This window comes from Esox lucius, chromosome 10, assembly GCF_011004845.1.
Source record: "Esox lucius isolate fEsoLuc1 chromosome 10, fEsoLuc1.pri, whole genome shotgun sequence".
Classification (NCBI taxonomy): domain Eukaryota; kingdom Metazoa; phylum Chordata; class Actinopteri; order Esociformes; family Esocidae; genus Esox; species Esox lucius.
The window spans coordinates 1716207-1742587 of NC_047578.1; the positions used below are offsets into that span (position 1 = coordinate 1716207).

The 26381-nt window shown below is 44.0% G+C and overlaps 1 protein-coding gene across 1 annotated transcript in view; it reads left to right on the forward strand.

The window, feature by feature from the left end:
* Positions 1-26381, forward strand: part of csmd2 (CUB and Sushi multiple domains 2) — a 331743-nt gene that overhangs the window by 285410 nt on the left and 19952 nt on the right. The window contains exons 49-59 of the mRNA XM_029122791.2: positions 1321-1467; positions 3786-3974; positions 6090-6275; positions 6789-6983; positions 7416-7589; positions 7750-7923; positions 8744-8917; positions 14780-14968; positions 15995-16168; positions 17567-17749; positions 24153-24329. Coding sequence (XP_028978624.1) covers positions 1321-1467; positions 3786-3974; positions 6090-6275; positions 6789-6983; positions 7416-7589; positions 7750-7923; positions 8744-8917; positions 14780-14968; positions 15995-16168; positions 17567-17749; positions 24153-24329 — 1962 coding nt within the window. The remainder of the gene's footprint in view (positions 1-1320; positions 1468-3785; positions 3975-6089; positions 6276-6788; positions 6984-7415; positions 7590-7749; positions 7924-8743; positions 8918-14779; positions 14969-15994; positions 16169-17566; positions 17750-24152; positions 24330-26381) is intronic.

Below are 26381 nucleotides of genomic sequence, written 5' to 3' on the forward strand. Positions count from 1 at the left end.
CAGGACGAATGATGATGGGCCCAGGGCTCCTGGGGAGGGGAATGTTTAGGCAATGGCGGGCCGAACTGAATCTGTCAAACCGTGAGTTGTAGCATCGCCTCTTTCAACCCACGGCTGCGTTAGTCAAACACGTACCTCCATCCTTCACAGCGAAATGGCAAACAGTGTCACGTTCCCACGGTAACAATGCGCCGCCGCTCGTGTGTATTTGCATGTTATTAGAGGGCGGGTGGGGGGGGGGGACCTTGCCTTGGTGCGCCTACGGAAGTGGCTTTGCTGATTACCCCCTTTCATCTCTCAACCAGCAGGGAGAGGACAGGCGTGGCGTCAGCCCTCGTGGCAAGGCTGCCAAGCCCAGCGTGGATTGTTGGATTGTTGAATTGGAATCTGTGTCTCTCTTCCGAGCCGAGGCGAAGTTTATCTCTGCCATGGCAACATGAAACCATAGACATGGATTAGGCTTTTGGCGAGGCCTCAATGCAAACAGTTCTCTTTTGATTTAGGATTTTGAGGCTTTTGGTAACATTGAGGTTCAGTAGATCTGGAGTTAAACAGCAGCTAAAACATGTCAACATATTCTAGACCCATGGGCCATAAAATGAAACTTAACATGCTAGTCTGATAAGGTGAACTGATACTGACGTCTTCCTCCAGAGGTCACAATTAAACCTACTGACGATGTCTTCCTATCAGGCTTAGAGGGTCTTGAAGAAGTCAGGTTACACTATTAAGTTAAAACAATAAGCAATTGGGTTTGTGATTGTGTTGTACATGGCAATGGAATACAAATAAGATGCATTGAAATACAAGAAGGTTGCCAGCTTCCTGTGATGTAAAGTCACAGCTGATAAAAACAAACACCACCATCTTTTAGTTCACGCTTCCGTTCATAATGTCAAAATCTCTTCCACCTTACATACTGTGGATTTGACTAACATTACTGGAACTTCTCACTCTTATAAATCACCGGGGATTTGTGGCCCCCTTCAATGCCTTTAAAACCTGATACTGGCAGATCCAGGTGAGTGTGACAGCTTCTGTGGAAAATGAACCCACATACGTTTCTGTCATCAACACTCATGGTTTATGGCTAGAAGCTAAATGAACGTTTGGTAGAAGTAGACAGTTTGGCTTGTCTAGCTGTGTGTGAAATGATGGGCCGCCATCAGAAACCCCTTATCATAGAGATTAACCTGATAGGTTTATTGACCCCTTGTCTGAACAGTATCTCTCTCCTTCTCTCCCTCTGTCACTATCTCTCCCTCCCTCTCTCCCCCTCTCTCCCCCTCTCTCTCCCTCTCTCTCCCTCCCTGTTCTCAGGCCCATCCAGACAGAGTCCTCTCCTGATCACCCTGAGTGGTAACTACTCATCTCCTCTCAGCATCACCAGTTCAAGTAACAAGGTTTACCTACACTGGTCTTTTGACCACACGACCAATCACAAGGGCTTCCGCATTCGATACTCAGGTGAGTCAAGGTGTGTGTCTGTGTGTGTGTGTGTGTGTGTGTGTCTGTGTGTCTGTGTGTCTGTGTGTCTGTGTCTGTGCACATGCTTTTTATAGACAGGCGTTTTCTTAAGTGACAACTTAGGAAACATTTTGGAGCAAAACGGGAAATGGAGGAAACTAAAGTATATATATATACCAGCAAACATTGACTAACACGTGTATTTTCCTGTTGAGTCTTTCTGCCCAAACAGGCATGCTGTGGGGTGCAGGTTTTGTTATTATAATCATGTAACACAGTGAATATATCACTTTTAAATTATTTCAAATAAGAAAATATTACTCCTGTTTTCAGTTGTTTATTTGTTATTTTCAGATGAGTGATGTGTAGATTTAAGAAAGCTGCATTACTCAGGATGACTTAACACTATCAATATTTAAAAAGCTCCCTCTGTTTCCTTTCAATGCTTCTCTGGCAGATTGACTAATCTTCCCTTTTTTCGCTGTTACTCCCCCTCTCAACAGAGGCCTCCCTCACTCTCCCTCTCCCTCTCTCTCTCCCTCACTCTACCTCCCTCCCACTCTTTCTCTACCTCTCTACCTCTTTACCTCTACCCCTCTCACTCTCTCTCTATCACTCTCTCCTTCTGTCTCTCTCTTTCTCTCCATCTCACCAGAGTCACCCCTGCATCTCCCTTGCCAGATGTTCGTCTGTAATTTATTTTCATTTTAAGTTTTTCACCCCTCATTTCTCATTATGGATTGATTTTCCAGGATGAGTGACTAACTGTGTGTGTTCCAAATAGCACTCATCTCTTCTACAGCCTCTTTCGACCGGGGCCTTATAGGTCTTGGGTGAAGGTCATGCACTTCTCATCAAGGAGGTTGTCTTCTATGATGCAGCCTGGGTTTGTGGCAAGAAGCCATCTATCGGTTACTATCGGTTACTATCGGTTACTATCGGTTACTATCGGTTACTATCGGTCATTTGCACTAATCCTGAAACCTGCCTCCTGGTTGTAGTATGTTCACAATAGTTTGTGTCTAGATTGCTAGTTTGTTTTAATTCTTTCATTAAAGTGCCTGCAGCTTGCCAGTGCTAGATGGCGTTTGCTAACACAGCACACAACAGTGCTGGTTGGCTGTCAGAACGTGATGACGTCATTAAGGGAGGGTGATATTGTGATCACAGATGCTCACAACTGCTGACAAACTAAAACCGGTTCAATGAACAATATTCATATGAATCTCTGTTCCATTCACACCTTTTTGCTAAATTCTACACACAACTCTCTATGTAAAGCACAACTGGCACCAGATCACAAATCTTACACTCTCAACAAACAGTCTAACAAGCATAACGAGTCAAAAAGCAGTCAGGATGTTGGCATGAATAAAAAGGGCCACAGGTAAGCTGACCTGTGTTTTGGAACAGTGGATTACACCATGAGAGCTAGTGGAAGAGGAAGAATGAGAGAAGGTGTAGGAGGGAGAGGAAGAAGAACGCTGATCTCTAATGACATTCATGACATTGTAGTTCTTAACATGGTCAAATCTGAGCCATTTCAACAAGCCATTTCCCTGAGTCATTTCCCTGAGCCATTTCCCTGAGCCATTTCACAGAGCCATTTCACCGAGCCATTTCACCGAGCCATTTCACCGAGCCATTTCCCTGAGCCATTTCACAGAGCCATTTCACAGAGCCATTTCACCAAGCCATTTCACCGAGCCATTTCACCGAGCCATTTCACCGAGCCATTTCACCGAGCCATTGCACAGAGCCATTTCACCGAACCATTTCACCGAGCCATTTCACCGAGCCATTTCACCGAGCCATTTCACCGAGCCATTTCACCGAACCATTTCACCGAACCATTTCACCGAGCCATTTCACAGAGCCATTTCACCGAACCATTTCACCGAGCCATTTCACCGAGCCATTTCACCGAGCCATTTCACCAAGCCATTTCACCAAGCCATTTCACTGAGCCATTTCAATTGCATCAGTTGTCCAGACTTTCAGAAATGAAAATAGGTTATTCACTGTAAACATACCTGACTACCGTGCTGACCAGCTTGTTTTCTGCACTATGAATCTTTATGCATTAGCACAGACAGGACAGTACAGGAAGATGACATGAACTTTAGAGTTGTATTCATATTTTATAAAATGTATTTTTTTTATTTTGCAAAATTGAGAGACGAGTTCATGGTGGTAGACTGCGCATTATTCTGAAAGTTTTGCTGCATACCGCAGCCTTGCTTGTCCTTTCCTATTTAGACTGACCATCTGATTATTATTATTTTTAATAATTATTGTTGTTGTTTGTTTGTTTACAGCGGCGTACTGCAGCTCCCCCAGGAATCCCCTGAACGGAACAGTCCACAGTCAGACTGGTACCAAGCTAGGTAGCACCCTGCGCTTCAGCTGTGACCCAGGCTTCCGTCTGATTGGCCAGAGCAGTGCCACCTGCACTCGCACCCCCCAGGGCATCTTCACCTGGAACGCCCCCGTTCCTCTCTGCCAAGGTGAGAGGGTGGAGCCTCGCGAGGCCAGGAGATCACCCAGACCACATTACCTGAAGAGGAAGATCTCCTGGCCTTAACCAGTCAGTTGTCCTTTCCCTATCCATGTAATCTCCTTGAAAAACGTATAACGAGACAACTATGTGTTAAAGAATAGTTTCAATTCCACTGGATCACCTGCAATTTAACCAAAAGCAACTTACACTAGAATATTGCTTTGGCAAACTCAGTGGAACTATTACCAGCTTGATGGCTGGCTGTCAAAGGAGTCTGATTAACACAACATTTATTTGGAGAAGGACGCAAGAGTTTAGCACTGAGAGACAAATGGCTGAAAGTGGATGCAGGTGCTGTTAGGAGTGTGTGTGGTATGTATATGTGTGTGTGTGTGTGGTGTGTGTGCGTGTGTGTGTGTTTGTGTGAGTGGTTTTTGTGTGTGGTGTGTTTGTGTGTTGTGTTTGTGTGTTTGTGTGTTGTGTGTGTGTGTGTGTGTGTGTGTGTGTGTGTGTGGTGTGTTTGTGTGAGTGGTTTTTGTGTGTGGTGTGTTTGTGTGGTGTGTGTTTGTGTGAGTGGTTCTTGTGTGTGGTGTGTTTGTGTGTGCGGTATTTCTGTGTCAGTGGTGTGTTTGTGTGTGTGTGTGGTTTGTGTGTGTCTGAGAGCTTCTCCGAGGATCCAATCGTAGCAGCAAGCTTGGTGACCACCCCCACTCGTGTCCTTACTGAGTTTTTTACGTGCATGTTTTGATTGATTGTAATACCATTTATCTGGGATAGACAATCCTAGACCTCTGGGCTTGCAGATCTGGCTAGTTTTCCCTTCTACTTGGCCTGTAAATCACTGGTTATTCCATCACCAGGGCTAAATCCATTTAGGATTTAAATGAAAGGAGAAAACAGGTCTCAACAGCACTGTGTGTTCTTGGCTGAATTTACTAGAACTGAAGAGGTTTAAATGAGCCTATTGTTTGCGCGGGTCTTTTCATTTGCTCATTGCTTTCTGTTACGCTCTCAAAAAATCTGCCATTCTGTTCCATGGGAGGCTGATGTCAAGGCTGCTCTGTGTTCACTGTATCGGCTAATTATGGGTACATGTGTTTTTACTGGTATCTGTTGACCGGGACTTGATTGAATTGCAGAAGGTTATTTCCTGTCACAGAGAAAACACATGTGACCAGTGTTTCGCAACATGGCTTAGAAATTAAACATTGTCTTATTTCATTCATTTCTAGCCAAGGAGAAGCGACATTCTAAAGAGCTCTTACATGAAGAGGAAAAATGGTTCATGTGTAAAATGTGATAATTGCAACCTATGAGAAGTTTTATGTGATAATGTTTTTGTGTCAACTCTCAAATCCTGATTAAAATTGTTTGGTGGTGTGAAATGCTTTGAAACATCAGGAACATGTACTAGATTCCAAAGTCTTCTCAGATATCTAGGCTGCCCCTAAGCACTCCATTAGCACTCTGTCTCAAAACAAGCCGACGTGAGACACAGACGTTCCTGTGACTGTTCCACGTTCCTTTGAACGTCTTGTCTCAGAGGCGAAGCCCGGGGTTCCAACTCTGATGCCTGATGCTATTTCAACAGCAGTGTCCGAGGTAGAAGCTAGTATCAGCGGGGCGGCCAATGTGTGGCTCTCACGTCCACAGCAGCTGTAATCTGTAGTCTGAATTGCATCGGCTCTCTACTGACACTAGTCCCAAATGGCACCATATTGACTACTTGGGGCCTGTGAACACAGTGGTGCATATTGGGGGGAGTAAGGAGGCCATTTGGGAGGCAACCAGATATTGGTCACCCTGGCGCAGACACACAGGGGCATGCTAATGTTTACTCCGTGATGAGGCCGGTCAGAGTGAAAACATCTGTACAAGTGTCCCGTCCTGTTGGGAGAGAACCACTGTGCATACAAATGTTTTAGCTTTTCGGAAATTATTCGTGGATTTTTATTTATATGCTTTGTCAGTGCTGCTTCTTAGCCTGAGGGGGAAATTAATGGGCTTTACCTTTTGGTTTGTCCCAGCTAGCGTAGCTCCACTTTCATTGTAATGGTTTTCTGTATCTCTCTCTTCTCGGTTGTCTCTCTGTCTGTCTCTCTCTGTCTGTCTCTCTCTCCAGTGATTGCCTGTGGGATGCCGGTGCCTCCCGTTAACGGCAGTATTGTTGGGCAGGACTTCACTCTCGGGGCCAGGGCCATGTACAAGTGCAACCCCGGCTTCCGATTGGCCAGCCCTCTCGCTGCGTCCGTCATCTGTCAGGAGTCAGGGAGGTGGAGCCCCAATGAAGCCCCGCCCCGCTGCATACGTGAGTAGTCCAAATGAGTTGAAGTGGGCGTTCCTCTGTCTTCATTGGTTGTTCACATCAGGGAGTCCTCTTTAGTTGGGGTTCACGTCAGTTTTTATTGATGCATGAGGTATCATTTTCAAATATTTTCTCCCAATTTAAAATGGAGTTTTATAACATGTTTTTCGCATCCATACTTATAGTCATTTGTTAGAGTTCAGCCTTGGGACCATTTCAGATTAACACTCTGCTCTGCTGTTCATTTTGGGAAGATAAATCCACCCTACTTATTCACTGTTCAGCAGTCGCTAAAAACAGATTACATTTGAGACCCAATACTGAGGTGTCACAGCCAAGCTGGTGGCATTTTAAGGTTATAAATAACCCCATTTTGAAATTGTATTGCTGTGTTATCTTCTGTTTTGATAGACTTGTTTTGCAGAACCAGAGGCTGATATGAAATATTAATATAATGTGTTAAAAGTTCATCTAGTCATTAATGTTCTTTAACTTATAAGTATCTGACTATTTCAGCGGTCACCTGCCCTGATATCGGCCACGCCGCAGTGGATCATGGGAGATGGAGGCTGATCTATGGGACTCAGAGCCAGTATGATGCCATGATGATGCTCATCTGTGACCCTGGGTACTACTACAAGGGTCAAAGGGTCATCCGTTGCCAGGCTAACAGCACTTGGGATTACCCAGAACCCCGACCTGCCTGCGAGAGTGAGTAAAAAACCGCATATCCCACAATTCATTATGCTCCAATACAATCACCCATTTTCAAAGTTAAGCTTTAGCTGATTTGGCTTCTTCACGCTATCAAAACGAGAAAGACATGGTAAATAAATGCCTTTTTATCAGACATGGAAATTAGAATTAATGCTAATTCACATGAACAATGTTTTCTTTACATTTATTCCCAAAACGGAGAGAAAAGATTGTCAAAGATGAATGCAGCGAGGAATCCTTAATCTAGCAAAATGGATGATATCAAACAAAACAATTTCCCAAATGAAATAAATCAAGTGGAACATAAGAATGTTTTTTTCTGTTCAGATGAATAAATCATGGTTTTGCTCTCCCTTTCCATGTCCTCCCTCTCTGTGTCCTCCCCTTTGTCCTCCCATTTCTCTCTCCCTCTCCTCCACTCCTCAGTAATCTCCTGCGGAGACCTTGGTACGCCTCCAAACGGGAATAAGATCGGAACATTGACAGTGTTTGGAGCGACGGCCATCTTCTCCTGCAACACCGGCTACACTCTGGTGGGGTCAAGGGTCAGGGAATGTATGTCCAACGGGCTCTGGAGTGGATCTCAGGTCCAGTGTCTCGGTAAGACTGATCTGAAGCCCTGACGGTCTCTCTATGTGCAGTTGCTATGTGGTATCACTATGAATGCATACCTGACGGTCTCTCTATGTGCAGGTGCTATGTGGTATCACTATGAATGCATACCTGACGGTCTCTCTCCTTCTCCATTGTCCATCCCCAGCGGGTCACTGTGGGACACCTGACCCCATTGTCAATGGCCAGATCATAGGGGAGAACTACAACTACAGAGGCAGCGTTGTCTACCAATGTAACCCGGGATTCAGACTCATCGGGGTGTCCGTACGCATCTGTGAACAGGACCACCGCTGGTCTGGGCGCACCCCCGTCTGTGTCCGTACGTACCCCCGGATGGTGTCCATATGTACCCCCAGATAATGTCCCTATGTACCCCCAGATAGTGTCCCTATGTACCCCCGGATGGTGTCCATATGTACCCCCAGATAGTGTACCTATGTACCCCCAGATAGAGTCCCTATGTACCCCCAGGGTAGCGTCCCTATGTACCCCCAGAAAGTGGCCTCACACATCCAGTTGGAGTATACCTATAACCAGGTGGGAATAAGAGAGGGATCCCATACTTCCTTGATAACCTGGGAAAGGTAGAATTTGCTGGTGTTTTGTAATCTGGCGGATTCCAAGGGGATTTTGAGACTGGTGGTCCTAGGGCAGTTGGCTTCGACTGGCTAACATGTCCAAGCCAAAAAGAAATACAAAGAAACACTTACATGATTTTGCGGTAATGATCGGATAATACTGTGTATTTGGAGCAAAAGAAAAGCCTGCAGATTTCCATTGGCAGATTTAATAGTGTTTATTATTCAGTCATCCGTGTGGGGCTCTCGGCTGCCGATAGAGCTGACTGACGTGTAGCCGCCCCGGGTTCCCTTCGCTCAGCAGGTCCCCTGTTTCAACAGGCTGAAGAACTGCTATTATCATATTCACTTAATGGCAGCCTAACTTGCAACTTCTGAAGGAAAGTGTTTGATGTTTTAGACTTTCCTTTTAAAAAGAAATCCACATCTATACTTGGAAGTTCAACTTGGAAAACTTTGAGTTGTGTTTTGTCTGCAGTTGGAGCAGTGGAAATAGAAATGTGTCTTGAGGTGGACAGTTTCCTCTGATTCTGATATCGGCCTATTTCTCCGTCTCCACAGCAATCACTTGTGGTCACCCTGGCAACCCTACCTTTGGTGTTACCCAGGGAACACAGTTCAACCTGAACGACATTGTGCGTTTCGTCTGCAATTCTGGATATGTCCTACAGGGGGCTGTCAAGTCTCAATGTCAAGCCAACGGACAGTGGAGCTACGCCCTCCCCAAGTGTACAAGTAAGTCTGGAACCCAGCTGGTTATAATTCTTCTGCATGTAGCTGTGCTACAGGTGAACATCCTGCTGTATATAGCTAGGCTACAGGTGATAATGCTGCTGTATGTAGCTAGGCTAAAGGTGATAATGCTGCTGTATGTAGCTAGGCTACAGGTGATAATGCTGCTGTATGTAGCTAGACTAAATGTGATATTGCTGCTGCATGTAGCTAGTTAAAATGTGATATTGCTGCTGCATGTAGTTAGGCTACAGGAGTTAATGCTGCTGCATGTAGCTAGGCTAAATGTGATATTGCTGCTGCATGTAGCTATACAGGTGATAATGCTGCTGCATGTAGCTAGGCTACAGGTGATAATGCTGCTGCATGTAGCTAGGCTACAGGTGATAATGCTGCTGCATGTAGCTAGGCTACAGGTGATAATGCTGCTGAATGTAGCTAGGCTACAGGTGATAATGCTGCTGAATGTAGCTAGGCTAAATGTGATAATGCTGCTGCATGTAGCTAGGCTAAATGTGATATTGCTGCTGCATGTAGTTAGGCTACAGGTGATAATTCTGCTGCATGTAGCTAGGCTACAGCTGATATTGCTGTTGCATGTAGCTAAGCTACATGTGATAATGCTGCAACATCAGTTAGGCTACAAGTGAGATAATGTTTACCACTAAATAGCACATCTGCCTAATAATATAGACCAACCTTTAATAGCCAATTTATTTTTTAAACACAGATAAATTAGGAAAATACATAATAAATATGTAAGTGTAAGTATCTCAGAAATTAAATGTCACAGTGAAAACTCTGCAAAGGTGCTTGGTAAATAAAAAGACTAGTGCGCTTCTCTAGTCTTACACCCAGAGGCTCATCCCACCCTTTCATAAAATGTAAAACTATCCCCAGATTTAAATCAAAGGGCTCGGTGGTTGACAGCATCTAATTGTTTAAGTGTAGAAGCTTGCATATAGATTGTGTCCCCACAGTCCAAGACAGACATAAAAGTGGCCTGGACTATTTATTTTTTTACCGTCAAAAAACATTTTAGTGGGTTTATTTCTGGAGGAGGAAAGTATGATTTAGGTTAAAGATGACAGAAGCTTATATCCTCTCTTTTATGTCTGATGCTGAGGTTGCATGTGTCAGCTAGACAGCTCAGAGCTAGCTTAGTTTAGCTTAGCACAGTGATGGCATCTTCACAGGACTTAAAGGACTTAAAGGAACTGTCACCCCGACCCATAAAAAAGACCAGTTCTTATGTCAGTGTTATTAACAGAGACTTGGGGGGTGTTGTTCCTGTGTCAGCTATATAGTGTGAGCTAGCTTACTTGAATGCAGTGACGTGTTGTGACCTCTCCTGAACTTAAAATCACCCTAACCCATAATGTCCTCATTCGTACGGTCAGTTATGGTAGCAAGTCACAACTAGCTTACTGTAAGCGCTGGGATACCACTTTTCCATGGTCTTAAAGAGCTGTCACCCTGACCTCATCAAATGGCTGCATTTCAACAGGCCTATGATGTAGCTTAGAATCTGGCATCACCTGAAGTCCTGACGTAGCGCAGCTTGTTTGTTAGGGACCATTGTGGCGCGGTCTTGTGGTCCTTTGGATGTTGACAAATGATGGCACAGTGACTTGATTTTCCAGACATCCTAGTTGAAGGTTTCCTGGTTTCTCTGCCTGTTCCTTCACAAATCCGAAATCTTCCAGCATCTTCCACCAGTTAGTGCTAGTTGTATGGTACCAGTTTGTGCTAGTTGTATGGTACCAGTTTGTGCTAGTTGTAGAACCTTAGAATTGTATGGAAGTTACCACAATTGTGCAACGCTAACTGCAGTTTGTAGGTTTTATGTCATATACTCCGTTTAACTTCTTCATTTATTATTTTATGGAGTACTTTACTGTTACCAACCTTTTTGTCAGGAGTCTAGACTTATAAAAGTGCAGATGCCTCAGTGATTACAGTCACCAAAACCAGGTCTGTCTGAGAGGCCTTTTAGACTTGACCTAAATCTGCCCTTATCTCTTTAGCAGTAGAACCTGCAGGGGTAAGAGGGAAGACAGGCAGGGTCTTTTTGTTTTGCCTGGTGGAAGGGTTTACACTTTCCAGACAGGCAATGTGTCTGGACGCCCGTGTCTCTCTCTAATTCCCCCTCGGCTCAGGGATTTTCTGACAGGCACAGAAGGGGACAACTTACAGGGTCATGGCCCTAGCATGACAACTCTGTGACAGAGCCAATCACTGATGGAGTGATGAGGGTGATTTAAAAAGAGGAGGGAAAAAATGAAAGAGTGATGTGACAATTTTTGAAGTCTATGAAAGTAGAAGAGAAGGTCAGAAGTCACAGGGCTATCGTTCGTCACTTTCAAGAAAGGGTACAGTTTGGTGTTGCACGCATAAATAGGCTGGATGTTTTCTCAGATGAGTGGTCACCAGGTGAGGCATCAGTAGTGGCATTTAATTAGCACTGGCCTTGGTTCTATGCAGATGGCTGAGTGTGTCTGTCTCTATGTGTCTGTCTGTGTTTGTCTGTCTGTCTGTCTGTGTTTGTGTCTATGTGTCAGTTTCTGGGTGTGTGTGTGTGTGTGTGTGTGTGTGCTATTAACCAGTGGGACCGATATGGATCCATCCAAGTCTTTTTGTCAGTCAGATGGATGGGGTTGATCGCTGTGTTCCCTTGCACTCTTCAGTCTGTATTATAAAGGCTTGTTTACACTCTCAGGAGGAACCTAAAGTGCAAGGATGACATCCACATTATCCCTCTCTCCTCATCCCTCTCTTTATCACTCATCCTCTCACCTCATTCCTCCATGTCTCACTTTCTCTCTCCTTATCCCTCTCCTAGTCACTCATCACTCTCTCATCTCACTCATCTTTGTCTCACTTTCTCTCTCCTCATCCCTCCCCATACCACTCATCCCTCTCTCACTCATCTCATTTCTCTGTCACACTCTCTTTCTGCATCCTTCATATTGTCACTCATCCCTCTCATCTCATTCCTCTCTCTCTGACCCTATCCTCATCCCTCCCCTTCTTCTCATCCCTTTTCCTTGTCATCATCTCTCTCTTCATCACTCAACCCTCTCATCCCTTTCTTCCTCTCTCCTTCTCTCACCCCTCTCTCATCATTCTTCTCATCTCTCATCCTTCTCTTTATTCCTCTCTTTCCCCTGTCCTCATCCCTCATTTATCATCCTTCTCATTATCCATCTCCCCCCTGTCATCATCCCTCATCTCTCTCCACATTATCCATCTCCCCCCTGTCATCATCCCTCATCTCTCTCCACATTATCCATCTCCCCCCTGTCATCATCCCTCATCTCTCTCCACATTATCCATCTCCCCCCTGTCATCATCCCTCATCTCTCTCCACATTATCCATTGTCTTTCATGCTTTGTTAATACTGTCCTTTATGGAGCCTGTAACTCACAGAGAGGAGAGGTGGAGAAGGGAGGATGAGGGAAACAGAGGGAAGGGGAGAAAAGATAAGAGACACAAAGACAGGAATAGATGAGAGATGGAGGAGGGGCTCAGTGAGTAGATGGAGGACATGAAACAAATGATGGACCCCCTGACAGTACAAAGACCCAAGATCACAAGGACATGAGACCGCTACATCTGTAATACTCCACCCGGAGGTGGAGGGCAAGAACAGGGTTAGAAATGGTTGGTGGACAGGGTGAGGCAGAGAGAGGGGGGAGGGAGGAGAACAGGGAGTAGCACAGAGACGCTACCTCCTCTTATCACCGTCAATTTCTGTCAGTTACACCGCTCGTTACTATGCCAACCACACAACCTCCTTTTGGGCAAACAAAAGTGTGTGTGTTTTTGTGTGTGTGTGTGTGTGTGTGTGTGTCAGAGAACAGACAGAAAAGCACCGTTTCACACGCTAGCTGGGTGGGCGATGTCCTGGCAAAACGCCACATGATGAGAGAATGGCTAGTGCCCTCTTACTCTGTTTCTCCTGTTCCGGTCTCTCTTTCTCCTCTCTTCTCTCTCTTTTGTTCCTCTTTTGTCTCCGTCTACTCAGGAGACCTGTGTTTTATAAATAGCATCATTACTGGAGTCCACAACTGATAAGCCACCGTCAAAACAACACGTAGCCAACATAGTCTAATGTCAGCCCATATTCCAGTTTATGCTAAACAGTGAAACCGCTATACTGCATATACAGAGAATTTAAATGATGATTACCATCTCAGCCTGTAAACGATGTGCTCCAAAGGTCAGCTGTATGCATAATATAATATATTATAGTATATTATAGCAGCTATCTGTGGGGGATTTAGAGTTGTGCGTGGTTGTTGAGGATGATGTAGCTGTTTTGGCCTGCTTTCTAGCATGGAAGTGAAGGAGCTTTTAAAGGCATTAGCATACAATGTGTTCATTACTACAGCCTTGGAAGGATCCAGAGAGAGAGAAGGGGAGAGGGAGAGAGAGAGGGGGAGAGAGGAGTGAGAGAAATGAAAGAGAGGGACGTGAGGGAGAGAATAAAGGAGAGAGGAGTGAGAGGATGAAGAGAATTAGATGTAGAGAGGATAAAAGTAGAAGAGTGAGGAGGAGCGAAAGAATACAGAGAGAGAGGAGACAGGATGAAGAGAGAGAAGGAGAGAGGAGACAGGATGAAGAGAGAGAGAAAGAGAGAGGAGACAGGATGAAGAGAGAGAGAAAGAGAGGAGAGAGGGGGAAGGAGAGAGAGAGTGAATGAGAGAAGGAAGGAGAGAGAGTGAAGGAGAGAGAGGATCTATGGGGGGATGTTGGCACAGGCATCAGTAGCAGATTTGCTGGCAGTGGTAATGCTCATGGTTTGGGTGTTGTTTTCCAGAGTGTTGTTCTCTTGAGGATGTTGGGTTCTCCAGGGTGATTTGTTTTCCAGGGTTTTGTGTTCTCCAGGATGTTGTGTTCTCCAGGATGTTATGTTCATATTCTACTCCTTCCAGATCCTTGAGTCTAAAACAGTTTGGGGGCAATGTTGGCCTGGGTGGGCTAGTGAAGGAAGAGTTGATGGGAGGGACAGGAAGCCTTCCCAGTGTGTCTAGGAATCGGCTCTGCTTTTGCTTCAATATTGTTCAGGTTTTTGTTCAATTTCCCTGTCCAAAAGGTTCTAGTGCCATTCTAAAAAAATTGACAAATTAGAAAAATAACTTCAAAACATATCAGGTTGTTCTGAGAAATGCTACTGGGTTTCCTTAGTCTCTGAAGACCCAGATATTATTTTTTCCATCCAGGATTGGAGTCGAGGAGCTGTGTGATTTTTATCCTTATTTGCATATTTCTGAGGACTCCTTTGAGTGAATTATAATGTGACCAGGTCCATGACATGTCCTCCTGACAGAGACAAAGTTGTTTGTTCATTCATTTCATTCCAGTGGCCTTTCCCAACTCAGACTCTGAGGAAAGGTGTCATCACTGAAACTACATTATTTATGAGAATACTGTTTCATAAGATAGTGATGTAAAATTCCTATTGGAGTGGATTTCCAACACTGGACATTGTAATTCAGTAGCAACCTGAATTTAGAAAGACATCCGTAGTAAGATATTAAGCTGCCTTTTTAAACATCTGACCTGGAACAAAGGTTTTAGTCACTGGTCAAACAACTCTAGTAAAGTAGTATATTGGTATAGTTTTGAAAGGATATGTACTTCATATTTAACTAGCTTTAGATAAATCCATGTGCAAAAAATATCATTAAAACAAACGATATGATTAGCTACATTTTAAAGGCATGCTCTCTTCATCTCTCATCTCTCCATCCCTCTCTCTCCCCCTTTGTCTCTCTCATCTTTCCATCCCTCTCTCTCTCCCTTTGTCTCTCTCATCTTTCCATCTCTCTCTCTTTCCCTCCATCCCTCCTCCTCTGTAGTTGTGAACTGTACGGAGCCAGGTCTCGTAGAGAACAGCGTCCGGCAGGTGTTGTCTAAAGGCCCTGGTCGGTTCAGCTTCCAGACCGCTGTGTCGTACAGCTGCAACCCTGGATACCATCTACTGGGAACCAACACCCTGTCCTGCCAGGGAGATGGAACCTGGGACCGGGCACTGCCCAAATGTCTCTGTGAGTTAAACACAATAACACAACCATACACTAACACACACCCACAAACAAACACACATACATACATTAAAACACCCACGCACAAACACAACCACACACTAACACACCCACAAACAAACACACACCCACACGCGAACACACCCACACAATCGCACGCTAACACACACTAACACACCCACATGCTAACACATTCACACGCTCACACACAGTAACACACCCACACACTAACACACCCACATGCTAACACAACAGCATACTAACTAACCCACACGCTATCACACACACACACACGCTAACACAACCACACACTAACAAAACAAAACACTAACACAACCACACACAAACATGCAAACACACACCCACATGCAAACACACACACACACACTCATACTAACGCACATAACTAAGGGAATATTCTGAGTCAGTCTCCCATTTTCCATTCAGTGTGTTTTAGCAGCATTATGGGCCAGCCAACATCCCAGCCATTAAAACCATTTAAGAGGATCATTATTGTAATTACATTGTGCTTTTTATACCCTGTAATTACATTACATTATTCATTAACTCTTGCAAGGAAATATTTTATATGTGTTGTATACTGCGAGAACAGTACAATATACAATATGTACTGTATAAAAAATGTATACTATATATTTGTGTATATATGAATGTATTATATAAATATAATATATACAAAAGATGTACTGTGTGTATATACAGCCCTGGAAATAATGAAGAGACCACTGCAAAAAAGTTGAAAAGGAAGGTTTTGAGTGAGGAATAGAAGGGTTAATATTAAGAGACCACTGGAAATTGAAACCCTTCTGTTCCTCACTCTTTTCTTTTCGACATTTTGGTCTCTTAATTATTTTGTATTTATACTTTATTGCATATTACATTTATAATATAATATTAAAGCTGAAAAGTTTTTCTATTGACAGCACTGTTCTCATTGGTCAACAAATCATTACAGTTATCTTCTCCCCTGACTGGTGTTTGTCTGTGTCCTCTGTTCTGATTGGTCAGTGGTGCTGTGTGACCGTCCCAGCATGCCTCCCTATGCCCAGATATCCGGCGACCGGCGCACGGTGGGCTCGGTGATCCGGTTCAGCTGTGTGGGACAGAGGACAGTGGTGGGCAACACCACCCGGATGTGTCAGCTGGACGGCCAATGGAGCGGCTCCCTGCCACATTGTTCCGGTAGGGAACACAGACACGCCCCCTCTGGAAGGACAGACACACCCCCTCGGGTGGAAAATGTAACCCGAGTTAACACCCCCTACTCTTGCAGTGACCGCGGACTCAGGACCGCCGTTTAATGTTCCTCTTCAATGCTCTGGGGTTTTGTATTGAGACCACAGGGAAGAGTGACCCCTACTGGCCCTCCAACACCACATCAACCAGCATCTGGTCTCCCATCCAAGGACTGACCAGGACACTGACAAACCACAGACGTCAACAGCAGTAGGACTGAGCAGAAATACACACAAAAATAAAGATATATTCCCACTACACACACAAACAAACACACACACACACACAAATAAAAATATATATTCCCAGTGTACATACACGTACACACACACACATGCAAACACTATAGACAGATGCATGCACTCAACTGACAGTTAAAGCCAGACAGTTTTATGTCACATTTCATGACATTCATACATCATGGAGTATCCTGGCGTTCTGCTGAGAATATCTTCTTGAATCTCATACCGGTACAGTCCCAAAACCCACCCACACATCTCCATCTTCATTTCAAAACACACCCACACATCTCCACCTCCATTTCAAAACACACCAACACATGTCCATCTCCATTTCAAAACACACCCACACATCTCCACCTCCATTTCAAAACACACCCACACATCTCCATCTTCATTTCAAAACACACCCACACATCTCCTTTTCCATTTCAAAACACACCCACACATCTCCATCTTCATTTCAAAACACACCCACACATCTCCTTTTCCATTTCAAAACACACCCACACATCTCCATCTTCATTTCAAAACACACACACACACATCTCCGCCTTCATTTCAAAACACAGCAAAACATATCCATCTCCATTTCAAAACACACCCACACATCTCCATCTTCCTGAAGATAGTCTGGTATTCTCTGTACTTCAAGTCACATGGACCAGGTTACTGGAGAACAGGGTTACACTGTGACATACCACGTTCTCAGGAATTTTATTTTACAGCCCAAAATGTCAAACCACGAAAAATATGTTGATGACGATAAATAAAACCGAGACAGTAACTTGATTGTCATCGACACGGCAACAGACCTGAGCCAAGTAAATTGGTGACAGTATAGGGTCCAGAACCCAGCCCTGGGGAACACCAGAAGAGTCTGTAAAGCAGACAAAGATCCTCTCCTTGTCACCGTATCACACAGTGTGCTGAAACCAGCAGTGAGGTGGAGAGGAAGATCTGATGGTTTCTAGACTGTAGATGTTTCTAGGTTTATTATTGATGGTGATGGTAATGCATCATTTGGGTTTCATCATTGTAGACTGTCATTAGTGGTACAATCCCAATTCTGACTGGGATGTTGTCTGTCCATTGGTGTTTCCAGGAGAGTCCGTGGGACTATGTGGGGACCCGGGGATTCCTGTTCACGGTATCAGACTGGGAGAAGACTTCTCCGTGGGCAGTGTGGTGGGCTTCAGCTGTGAGCAGGGCCACCTCCTCCGAGGGTCTTCAGAGAGGACATGCCAACCCAACAGTACCTGGAGCGGTACCCAGCCTGAGTGCCGTGGTAAGAGTCAACACACACTCTGACACACACACACACCAAACACACCCTCAGACACCCACACAAAGTACACACTCTAACACACGCAAACAAAACACTCACACAAGAAACACACTCTAACACACACACACACACAAAGTACACACTCTAACACACGCAAACAACACACACACTCTGACACACATGCACACACGAATTACACACTGTTACACACACAAACAAAACACACACTCTGAAACACACCCACAAAGTACACACTATCAGACAAACACACAAAACACACACTAACACATGTACACAAAACACACTCTGACACACGCAAACAAAAACTAACACACACAGAGAAGCAGAAGAGATTTATTTGAATTCACAAGTCAGATTACAGTCAAAATGACTGAGACAATTGGAAGGACAAGACACACACAGAAACTGTCAGATGTCCTTCTGTCTCTATCTGTCAAATTTACTACATCAGTCAATTTTTACTGGGATCAGATTCCATTTTACATTTATTTTCAATTCAGTCTATTCAGATGAATGGTTTTGATCATTTAGATGTAATTGAAAAAGAAATTGAGTTTCTTTTGCAGGGTTGAAATCAATTCCATTCCAATTTCCTCTGAGTTCAGTCTGTGTTATCATGACTGAATTACAATTAGCTTTTATCATTGCTGTTTAGTTTTTTTTGTTTATAATTTCTTACATTTTGAGTTTGAATAGAATTGACTCTAACCCTGATACTCTGGCCATCCGCTGCTCTGACCATCGATTAGTCTCCCTGGACTGTCCTAATCTGTCTCTCTGACCATTGCTTGCTTTCCCCTGGACTTTGTATACATTTCTCTTTTTGGAACATCAGCTGCTCTAGTTGCTTTTTTATTCCCATCATGTCTCAAACATCCAGCCCAGCTGACATGGTCTAGATGAGAGAGGGACTGAAAAGGAGATGGAGTGAGAAAGAGACAGAGGGAGAGTGGGAATGAGAGAGAGAGGGAGTGAGAGGGAGGGAGTGAGAGAGACAGAGAGGCAGGGAGAGTGACAGAGTGAGATAGATCAATACCAAGGCCGTTCTCTGTGAGTCTGTACATAGCCAAGGTTTTTCTTAATACTGGATCTGTCAAACCAGTCAGATATTCTGCCACTGTGTACTCTCTTTTTACAGAAAGGTATTATCACAATGTTAGTGTGTGTGTGTGTGTGTGTGTGTGTCAGGGAGAGTTGTGTGTGGATCGGTCTCTTTCTGTCTCAGACACTTCGAGGTGATTTACTGATGTTTATTACATTTATTATTTGCAGTGATTTTTCAGAAAGTTAACATCCTGTCTTGTGTCCTAGCGTTACTTGTATAAACAAATAAAAAATAACAGCTTATGTGCTTGTTCCCAAGCCTTAACGCTAACTATATAACGACTGCTTGAATATATTAACTTATCAAGCCCTTCCCTTGGTATGCCTCATCAATAAATATAGAATGCTAACTGCAATATTACTCAGATTATTCGCTAAAAGTAACATGTAGATGGACGTGGTCGGGAACATAAAAGCATATGCTATATTATTAAGCGGTGTGTCCAAATCCTGAATGCTGATTTGCTAACAGCCTTAAAAAGTGGGGTGTCCAAATCCTGAATGCTGATTTGCTGACAGCCGGGGTTAGGGTCATCCTGTGTATATCATCAATACACCACAGCTAAGTTCTGCATCATTAGACAAGTTACATTGCTTAATAGATAACATTTGATACAAACTTAGCACTGTCAATGCTCATATTGACCAGATGGTGGTTCGGTAAAGCCTAAATCACACGGCAGAAGAACGTCATCGGCGTCATTATTGAGCACCTCATTTTGAAGTGGTCAGTTCACATTAAGCTCGCCACTACTGCAAACTCAGGCGTTTGTTAATTTAGGTATATTCACACCTTGCTAGGAACTTTGGAATTTGTGATTAAAAGTATTTATCTTGGTTAAGCAGTGGTTGATTTGAGCCTTCTAATTTTAACTAACCAGCGCTCCAGTTCTTTCTATAGCCATGCAATATTAACACATATTCATTAACATAGACCAATGTGCGACATGTCCTTTCCCGCACTTCTTTTATCCAAATTCAAGCGCTGTTGGTGTATGTTTTACTGTTTGTTGGCTAATACAAATATATGCTTGTTTAGCTTTTACCACAGGTAATGTTAACTAAATTGTCTTCAAATTAGTCATTTAATTGCCCAACTACCGTCTATGATACTGATTGGATTTACACACCTATATGTTCTTCTTTAAATGGTTAAGCTAGCTGATGCATGTACAGAAGCTAGCTCAAATTGACTAAATACATATGCAACCAAAAGTAAAGGCTCACTAGAGTCTTGAAGAAAATGCACACCAAGCAATTTCCTTACTTGGTCGGGCACACTGAACATTTTCTTTGTTACTGTATACATCAGCTCATTTGAGCAACGGATGCGTCTGTGGACGCAGGAAAATAGACGTGTTTTCTAATTTTCAGCGCTCCGGTGTCATTGAGGGTCTTGACGCTCTCTCATTCAGTCCCATGCATTCTGTCTGCAGCGTATTCGCCGGTTTAGCCGTGTGACTCCGTCAGCACCAACGGCACAGTTCTGATTCAGGTTTGGTGAGTGAGGCATCGTGTCACAGAAATCAGGCAATTACAAAATGACGCCGATCTGCCAGGCGGGCTGAGCATCATTCATGTGTGCTGTTCCCTCTCTCTCACACTCCATATCTGTAGATTGCCCAACTTGGTTTTGAAACTCAGATGGGAGCTAATTCAGGATGATATGAGTGTGGCGCACATCCCTTTCCTATGTCCTCTCTGTGTCTGAGTCCTTCAGAAATCTCCTTCTAACTGAACAGTTTAATCTTTCAAACCATCTATGATTTACAAGTATAAAAAAGTGACAACCGTGTACTATTGAAACACAGAGCTCAGAACATCCCCCTCTCTGATGATAACCTCCCGCACCCCTGAACCTCGTCTTGATTGGATGTGATTGTCTTGTAATCTGTCTGAGACAAGTTGAGATCCCTTTTCTTTTTTTTAAACAGTGTGATTCAGTTGGTCACTGGGGTTGTCATGTGACAGAGTACAACTTTAATTCAGTCCGACTATTTTTGTAACCGGTAAGTTGCTTGAGAACACATTATTTCTTGTTGCAACCTCCCGGGGAGGAGAGGGAATCAATGAGACAGTTAAAAGCTGGCCATGACTTGGTGGCCATGTTGTTATGAGAGCGGGAATTAAATGTATTCATGATGCCGAGTTTAACGATCCACCTCTTTGAGGATGAGTGACCTCAAAGAGCCAGTCGACTACTAACTCCCATCTGAAAAACTCTACACAGGGCAATGTCCCCATTTATTGCCCTGGGGCAGTGAGATGTCACCAGACATTGGCTATCAGCACCACTTGCAGCAGCGTCCAGTCCTCTGACCAGAGCCGATACATCTTAGCTTCAGAGGCCTGTCAGTAGGCTGGATGAAGGGACAACGTGGTGGTTTTTACTTTGTGTGTTGGAGGAAGGGAGGGGGTTAGGCAAGGATGACTGTTGGCTGATCTCCTTCAGTCTCTCCTCGCCCCATCTTCTCTCTCCCACAGTCTCTCCCCTTCCCCCATCTTTTCTCTCTCTCTCGCTCCCTCCCTCCCTCCCCTGCGGTATGCCTGCTGGCAGAGGGGTGCCCACCTGTTCAGACCTGGCAGAGACATCAAGGCCAGGGGGTCTGTACAGCTGGTCATTACAGAGAGGCTGTTCCAAGGGGCGCCCGGTAGACAACCAATCACCAAAGCCTATACACTGTATATACACAGCGCTGCATATACACTGCATATATACAGCGCTGCATATACACTGCATATATACAGCGCTGCATATACACTGCATATACACAGCGCTGCATATACCCTGCATATATACAGCGCTGCATATACACTCCATATATACAGCGCTGCCTATACACTGTGTACAGTGGGGAGAACAAGTATTTGATACACTGCCGATTTTGCAGGTTTTCCCACTTACAAAGCATGTCAGTCATTTTTATCATAGGTACTCTTCAACTGTGAGTGACGGAATCTAAAACAAAAATCCAGAAAATCACATTGTATGATTTTTAAATAATTCATTTGAATTTTATTGCATGACATAAGTATTTGATACATCAGAAAAGCAGAACTTAATATGTGGTACAGAAACCTTGGTTTGCAATTACAGAGGTCATACGTTTCCTGTAGTTCTTGACCAGGTTTGCACACACTGCAGCAGGGATTTTGGCCCACTCCTCCATACAGACCTTCTACAGATCCTTCAGGTTTCGGGGCTGTCGCTGGGCAATACGGACTTTCAGCTCCCACCAAAGATTTTCTATTGGGTTCAGGTCTGGAGACTGACTAGACCACTCCAGGACCTTGAGTTGCCCTGGCTGTGTGTTTCGGGTCGTTGTCATCCTGGAAGATCCAGCCACGATCCGTCTTCAATGATAAAAATTACAGACCTCTACATTACTTTGTAAGCAGGAAAACCTGCAGAATCTGCAGTGTATAAAATACTTGTTCTCCCCACTGTATATATACAGCGCTGCCTATAGACTTTATATTTACAGCGCTGCCTTTACACTGTATATTTACAGCACTGCCTATACACTGTATATATACAGCATGTATATTCTGTAATTATTCAAAGGCAGAGCGTTTTTAATGACGTGCTAAATGGCTGCTATGAACGGTTTAATGCAGGACTCTCAATGTCCCGACTCTGAGAATACAAGGCCCTGTGGTATGAATGAAACTGTTGTACGGAAGAACTGTGAAGAATGAAGTGGGGAGAGAGAGAGCGAGAGAGAGAGCGAGAGAGAGAGCGAGAGAGAGAGCGATAAAAGGAGAGGGGAGAGGAAAGACTCAAGTGAACGGGACCATGTGGGGGAAAAAATGAAATGAGAAAAGATTATTGAATGAAAGCCACAAAAGAAAATTGCCAGATTAATTGTTAAATTAAGAATATACTGTTTGTGAAGTCTGAAAACATGAATATTAGGCTTATTCAGATTTTTTTTGTTGCATCTGAATTCGGCTAGTAACTTTGTCAGATTTGTCTTGTTAAAAGTAACATGTTCTCTTCACATTAGCAGATATTTTGCTCCAATGTACAAGGCATGATTCTTTTCTTTAAATTCTTGTTATTGCAAAGTTTAAATAGAAAATAATTTAATTTATTCCATTGATAATTTTGCAATTACATATGGATTTGTAGGGCCCATGTAGCGTTTCCCCAGAAATAATAGAAAATGATTTAAGATAAAATGAAAATGCATTTAGTATTATTTTCCAAAATAGGTTTTGTGATGTATTTTATGCATTCGTTCTCTTCTAGCTAAATTAAATAAAAGAAGTGCTTTTTCACCAGCAACTTCTTAGCTTACCTTTATGTTGTTAGCACGGTGTGCAGCTGTCTTACAGTAAAATAAACATATCCACGTGATCCAGAGATTCTCCTGATTCAAACAGGTTACCTACTTATTTTTAGTTTTTAACTTCAGCTATTTGTTCACAGCTTCAGCCATTTGGTCACAGCTTCAGCCATTTGGTCACAGCTTCAGCCATTTGGTCATGTGACAAGACAACCGCCACTCATGACTGGATGAATTTTTCCTTAAGAGCTGTTTGACAAGCTCATTTGTCAGCCACACAATTCTATTAATTGTAGCAGAAACAGGGACCTTATACTAGGAACCTACTTTCTACCCCAGATGAACAGCTGAGATTCTATAGAAAAGAATGAGTGAAAGACCATGGGAAAATTCATAATCCACAGATGTAAAGCACTCCATTCTACTATAATGGATGACCTTATAAGCCAAAATGTCAAAATTGCCGGATGTAATAAAAAAAACTTAAACCTTTAAGTTAACGGCTTTTTTTGGCTCATTCGCCGGATTTGGCTAATATTTACTGTAGGTTCTGCTGCACACGGTACAATAAAACAGTGCAGCTAGCACAAACACAAATGGAATTATGGGAAACAATATCATGCCCTAATACGGACACGTGTCACGTGGAGCCTAGAATTTTCAAGCTTTTTTTTGTGTAGTTTTTTGAGAATGCTTTTTGCCCCCAGTGTTGACACTGAGGGCTGTGGAGGGAAATATGTTTTAGGGAGAGAGAGATGGAGTGATAGAGATGGAGAGAGGGTTCTGGTGAAGATATTCCCTGATCCATAATTCAGAGCAACATGTTGCCTCTGTCCATCACAAAGACTTTTCCAGCCCAGAGCTGCCTGCAGTATGAACCATGTCCCACAAAACACAGGCACACACACTTCTGACCAAAGAACTATTCCTAATATTTCTCTTAACCCTTTTCTCCCTTCCTGTTTCTGACTTCCTCCTTGCTTCTTTAGTGATCTCCTGTGGGAACCCAGGGACGCCTCGTAACGCTCAGATTCTGTCCCACGATGGCTTGATGTTTTCCCAGTCCATCACGTACGCCTGTCGGGACGGTTACTACTCCAATGGACTTCTGACCCGCCACTGTACTGTCAACGGGACATGGACCGGCACCATGCCAGAATGCACAGGTACTGGAGGGCCGAATGCCCAGGTACTGGAGGACCGAATGCTCAGGTACTGGTGGGCCGAATGCCCAGGTACTGGTGGGCCGAATGCCCAGGTACTGGTGGGCCGAATGCCCAGGTACTGGTGGGCCGAATGCACAGGTACTGGAGGACCGAATGCCCAGGTACTGGAGGGCCGACACATCTAGATGATCCCCAGGGTGGGGAAACATCATGGCCCAGAAGGAGAAGGATTCCCACCCACTCTGTTCCTCCTTTGGTCCACTGGGGACTACAGACCTTGAGGGCTACTTTAGAGAAACATACAAACACATGTCCAGTATCTCTGGTGTTTGATGGAAGATGAAGACATGGGGAGTGTGACAGGAATGAGCACCACTACAGTCAGAAACACTGGAGGGCTGGATTAAATGAATCACAACCTAGAGAGTGTTAATCACAGGAGTGTGTGTGTGTGGGTGTGTGTGTGGGTGTGTGTGTGGGTGTGTGAGTGGTGTGTGAGTGGTGTGTGAGTGGTGTGTGTGTGTTGCAAGCTATGCTAATCCTTGGCCAGGTGTAAATTGAGATGAGCGCCTAAATCCTCAGTGAACGCAGCCCACTGTTACACAGCACAATTGACACAGTGCTGCCATAGACAGCCAAGAGCCCTTCTGCAGATAGGGGTCAGTGGGAGCCATTGTGGCAGTAGCAGGCACAGTTTCCTGTTCCCTATGGGGGTTATGAGAGGAAGCTCAGCCACTGGCACGCTGCACAGCTCTTTCTCCCTTCCTGTATGGGGAGTATATTATAGGAGTGTTCAGTCACAGGGATTCACTGTTTCCTCTCTGTCAGGGGGGGTTGATGAGGTTGGCCCAGTGGAAGACATTATCATTCAGAAACAGAGACAGTATCCTATTGTTCCGTTACTGTAACAGGACAGTGTCTTTTGGTTCAGTAACAGGACGGTGTCTTATGGTTCAGTAACAGGACAGTGTCTTTTGGTTCAGTAACAGGACGGTGTCTTATGGTTCAGTAACAGGACGGCGTCTTATGGTTCAGTTACAGGACGGCGTCTTATGGTTCAGTTACAGGACGGCGTCTTATGGTTCAGTTACAGGACGGCGTCTTTTGGTTCAGTAACAGGACGGTGTCTTATGGTTCAGTAACAGGACAGTGTCTTTTGGTTCAGTAACAGGACGGTGTCTTATGGTTCAGTAACAGGACAATGTCTTTTGGTTCAGTAACAGGACAGTGTCTTTTGGTTCAGTAACAGGACAGCGTCTTATGGTTCAGTAACAGGACAATGTCTTTTGGTTCAGTAACAGGACAGTGTCTTTTGGTTCAGTAACAGGACAGCGTCTTATGGTTCAGTTACAGGACGGCGTCTTATGGTTCAGTTACAGGACGGCGTCTTATGGTTCAGTTACAGGACGGCGTCTTATGGTTCAGTTACAGGACGGCGTCTTATGGTTCAGTTACAGGACATAACTACATAACTAATATGGTCTACAGGTCCTTGCTTCTGTGTGTCAGTGTGTAAATAGGTTTTACAATTCATTTTGGGCCAAAATGTTAAATTATTGTTCTCTACATAGTTAAGTAAAAGATCTAATTTGCTTCTGAGAAACTAAAGCCTATATGTGTAAGACAGGCTGTTACATCCTATAGGGCCGTCTTATGTGTTAAAGACAGGCTGTTACATCCTTTAGGGCCGTCTTATGTGTTCAAGACAGGCTGTTACATCCTTTAGGGCCGTCTTATGTGTTAAAGACAGGCTGTTACATCCTTTAGGGCCGTCTTATGTGTTCAAGACAGGCTGTTAGCTGTTGTTTATCGCCTCTTGAGTATTTTTTATATTGATTATATTTACTTCCCAAACGCATAACAAAGGCTTGGCAAATGAATTCATGGAAGAGCCTTTCTCCAGGCTGATGAGTTGGTAATGATAGACCCAGACATTTTGGGGGTTGTGTTTTTTCCAAATGAATTCATGGAAGAGCCTTTCTCCAGGCTGATGAGTTGGTAATGATAGACCCAGACAGTTTGGGGGTTGTGTTTTTTCACTGACTGATTATC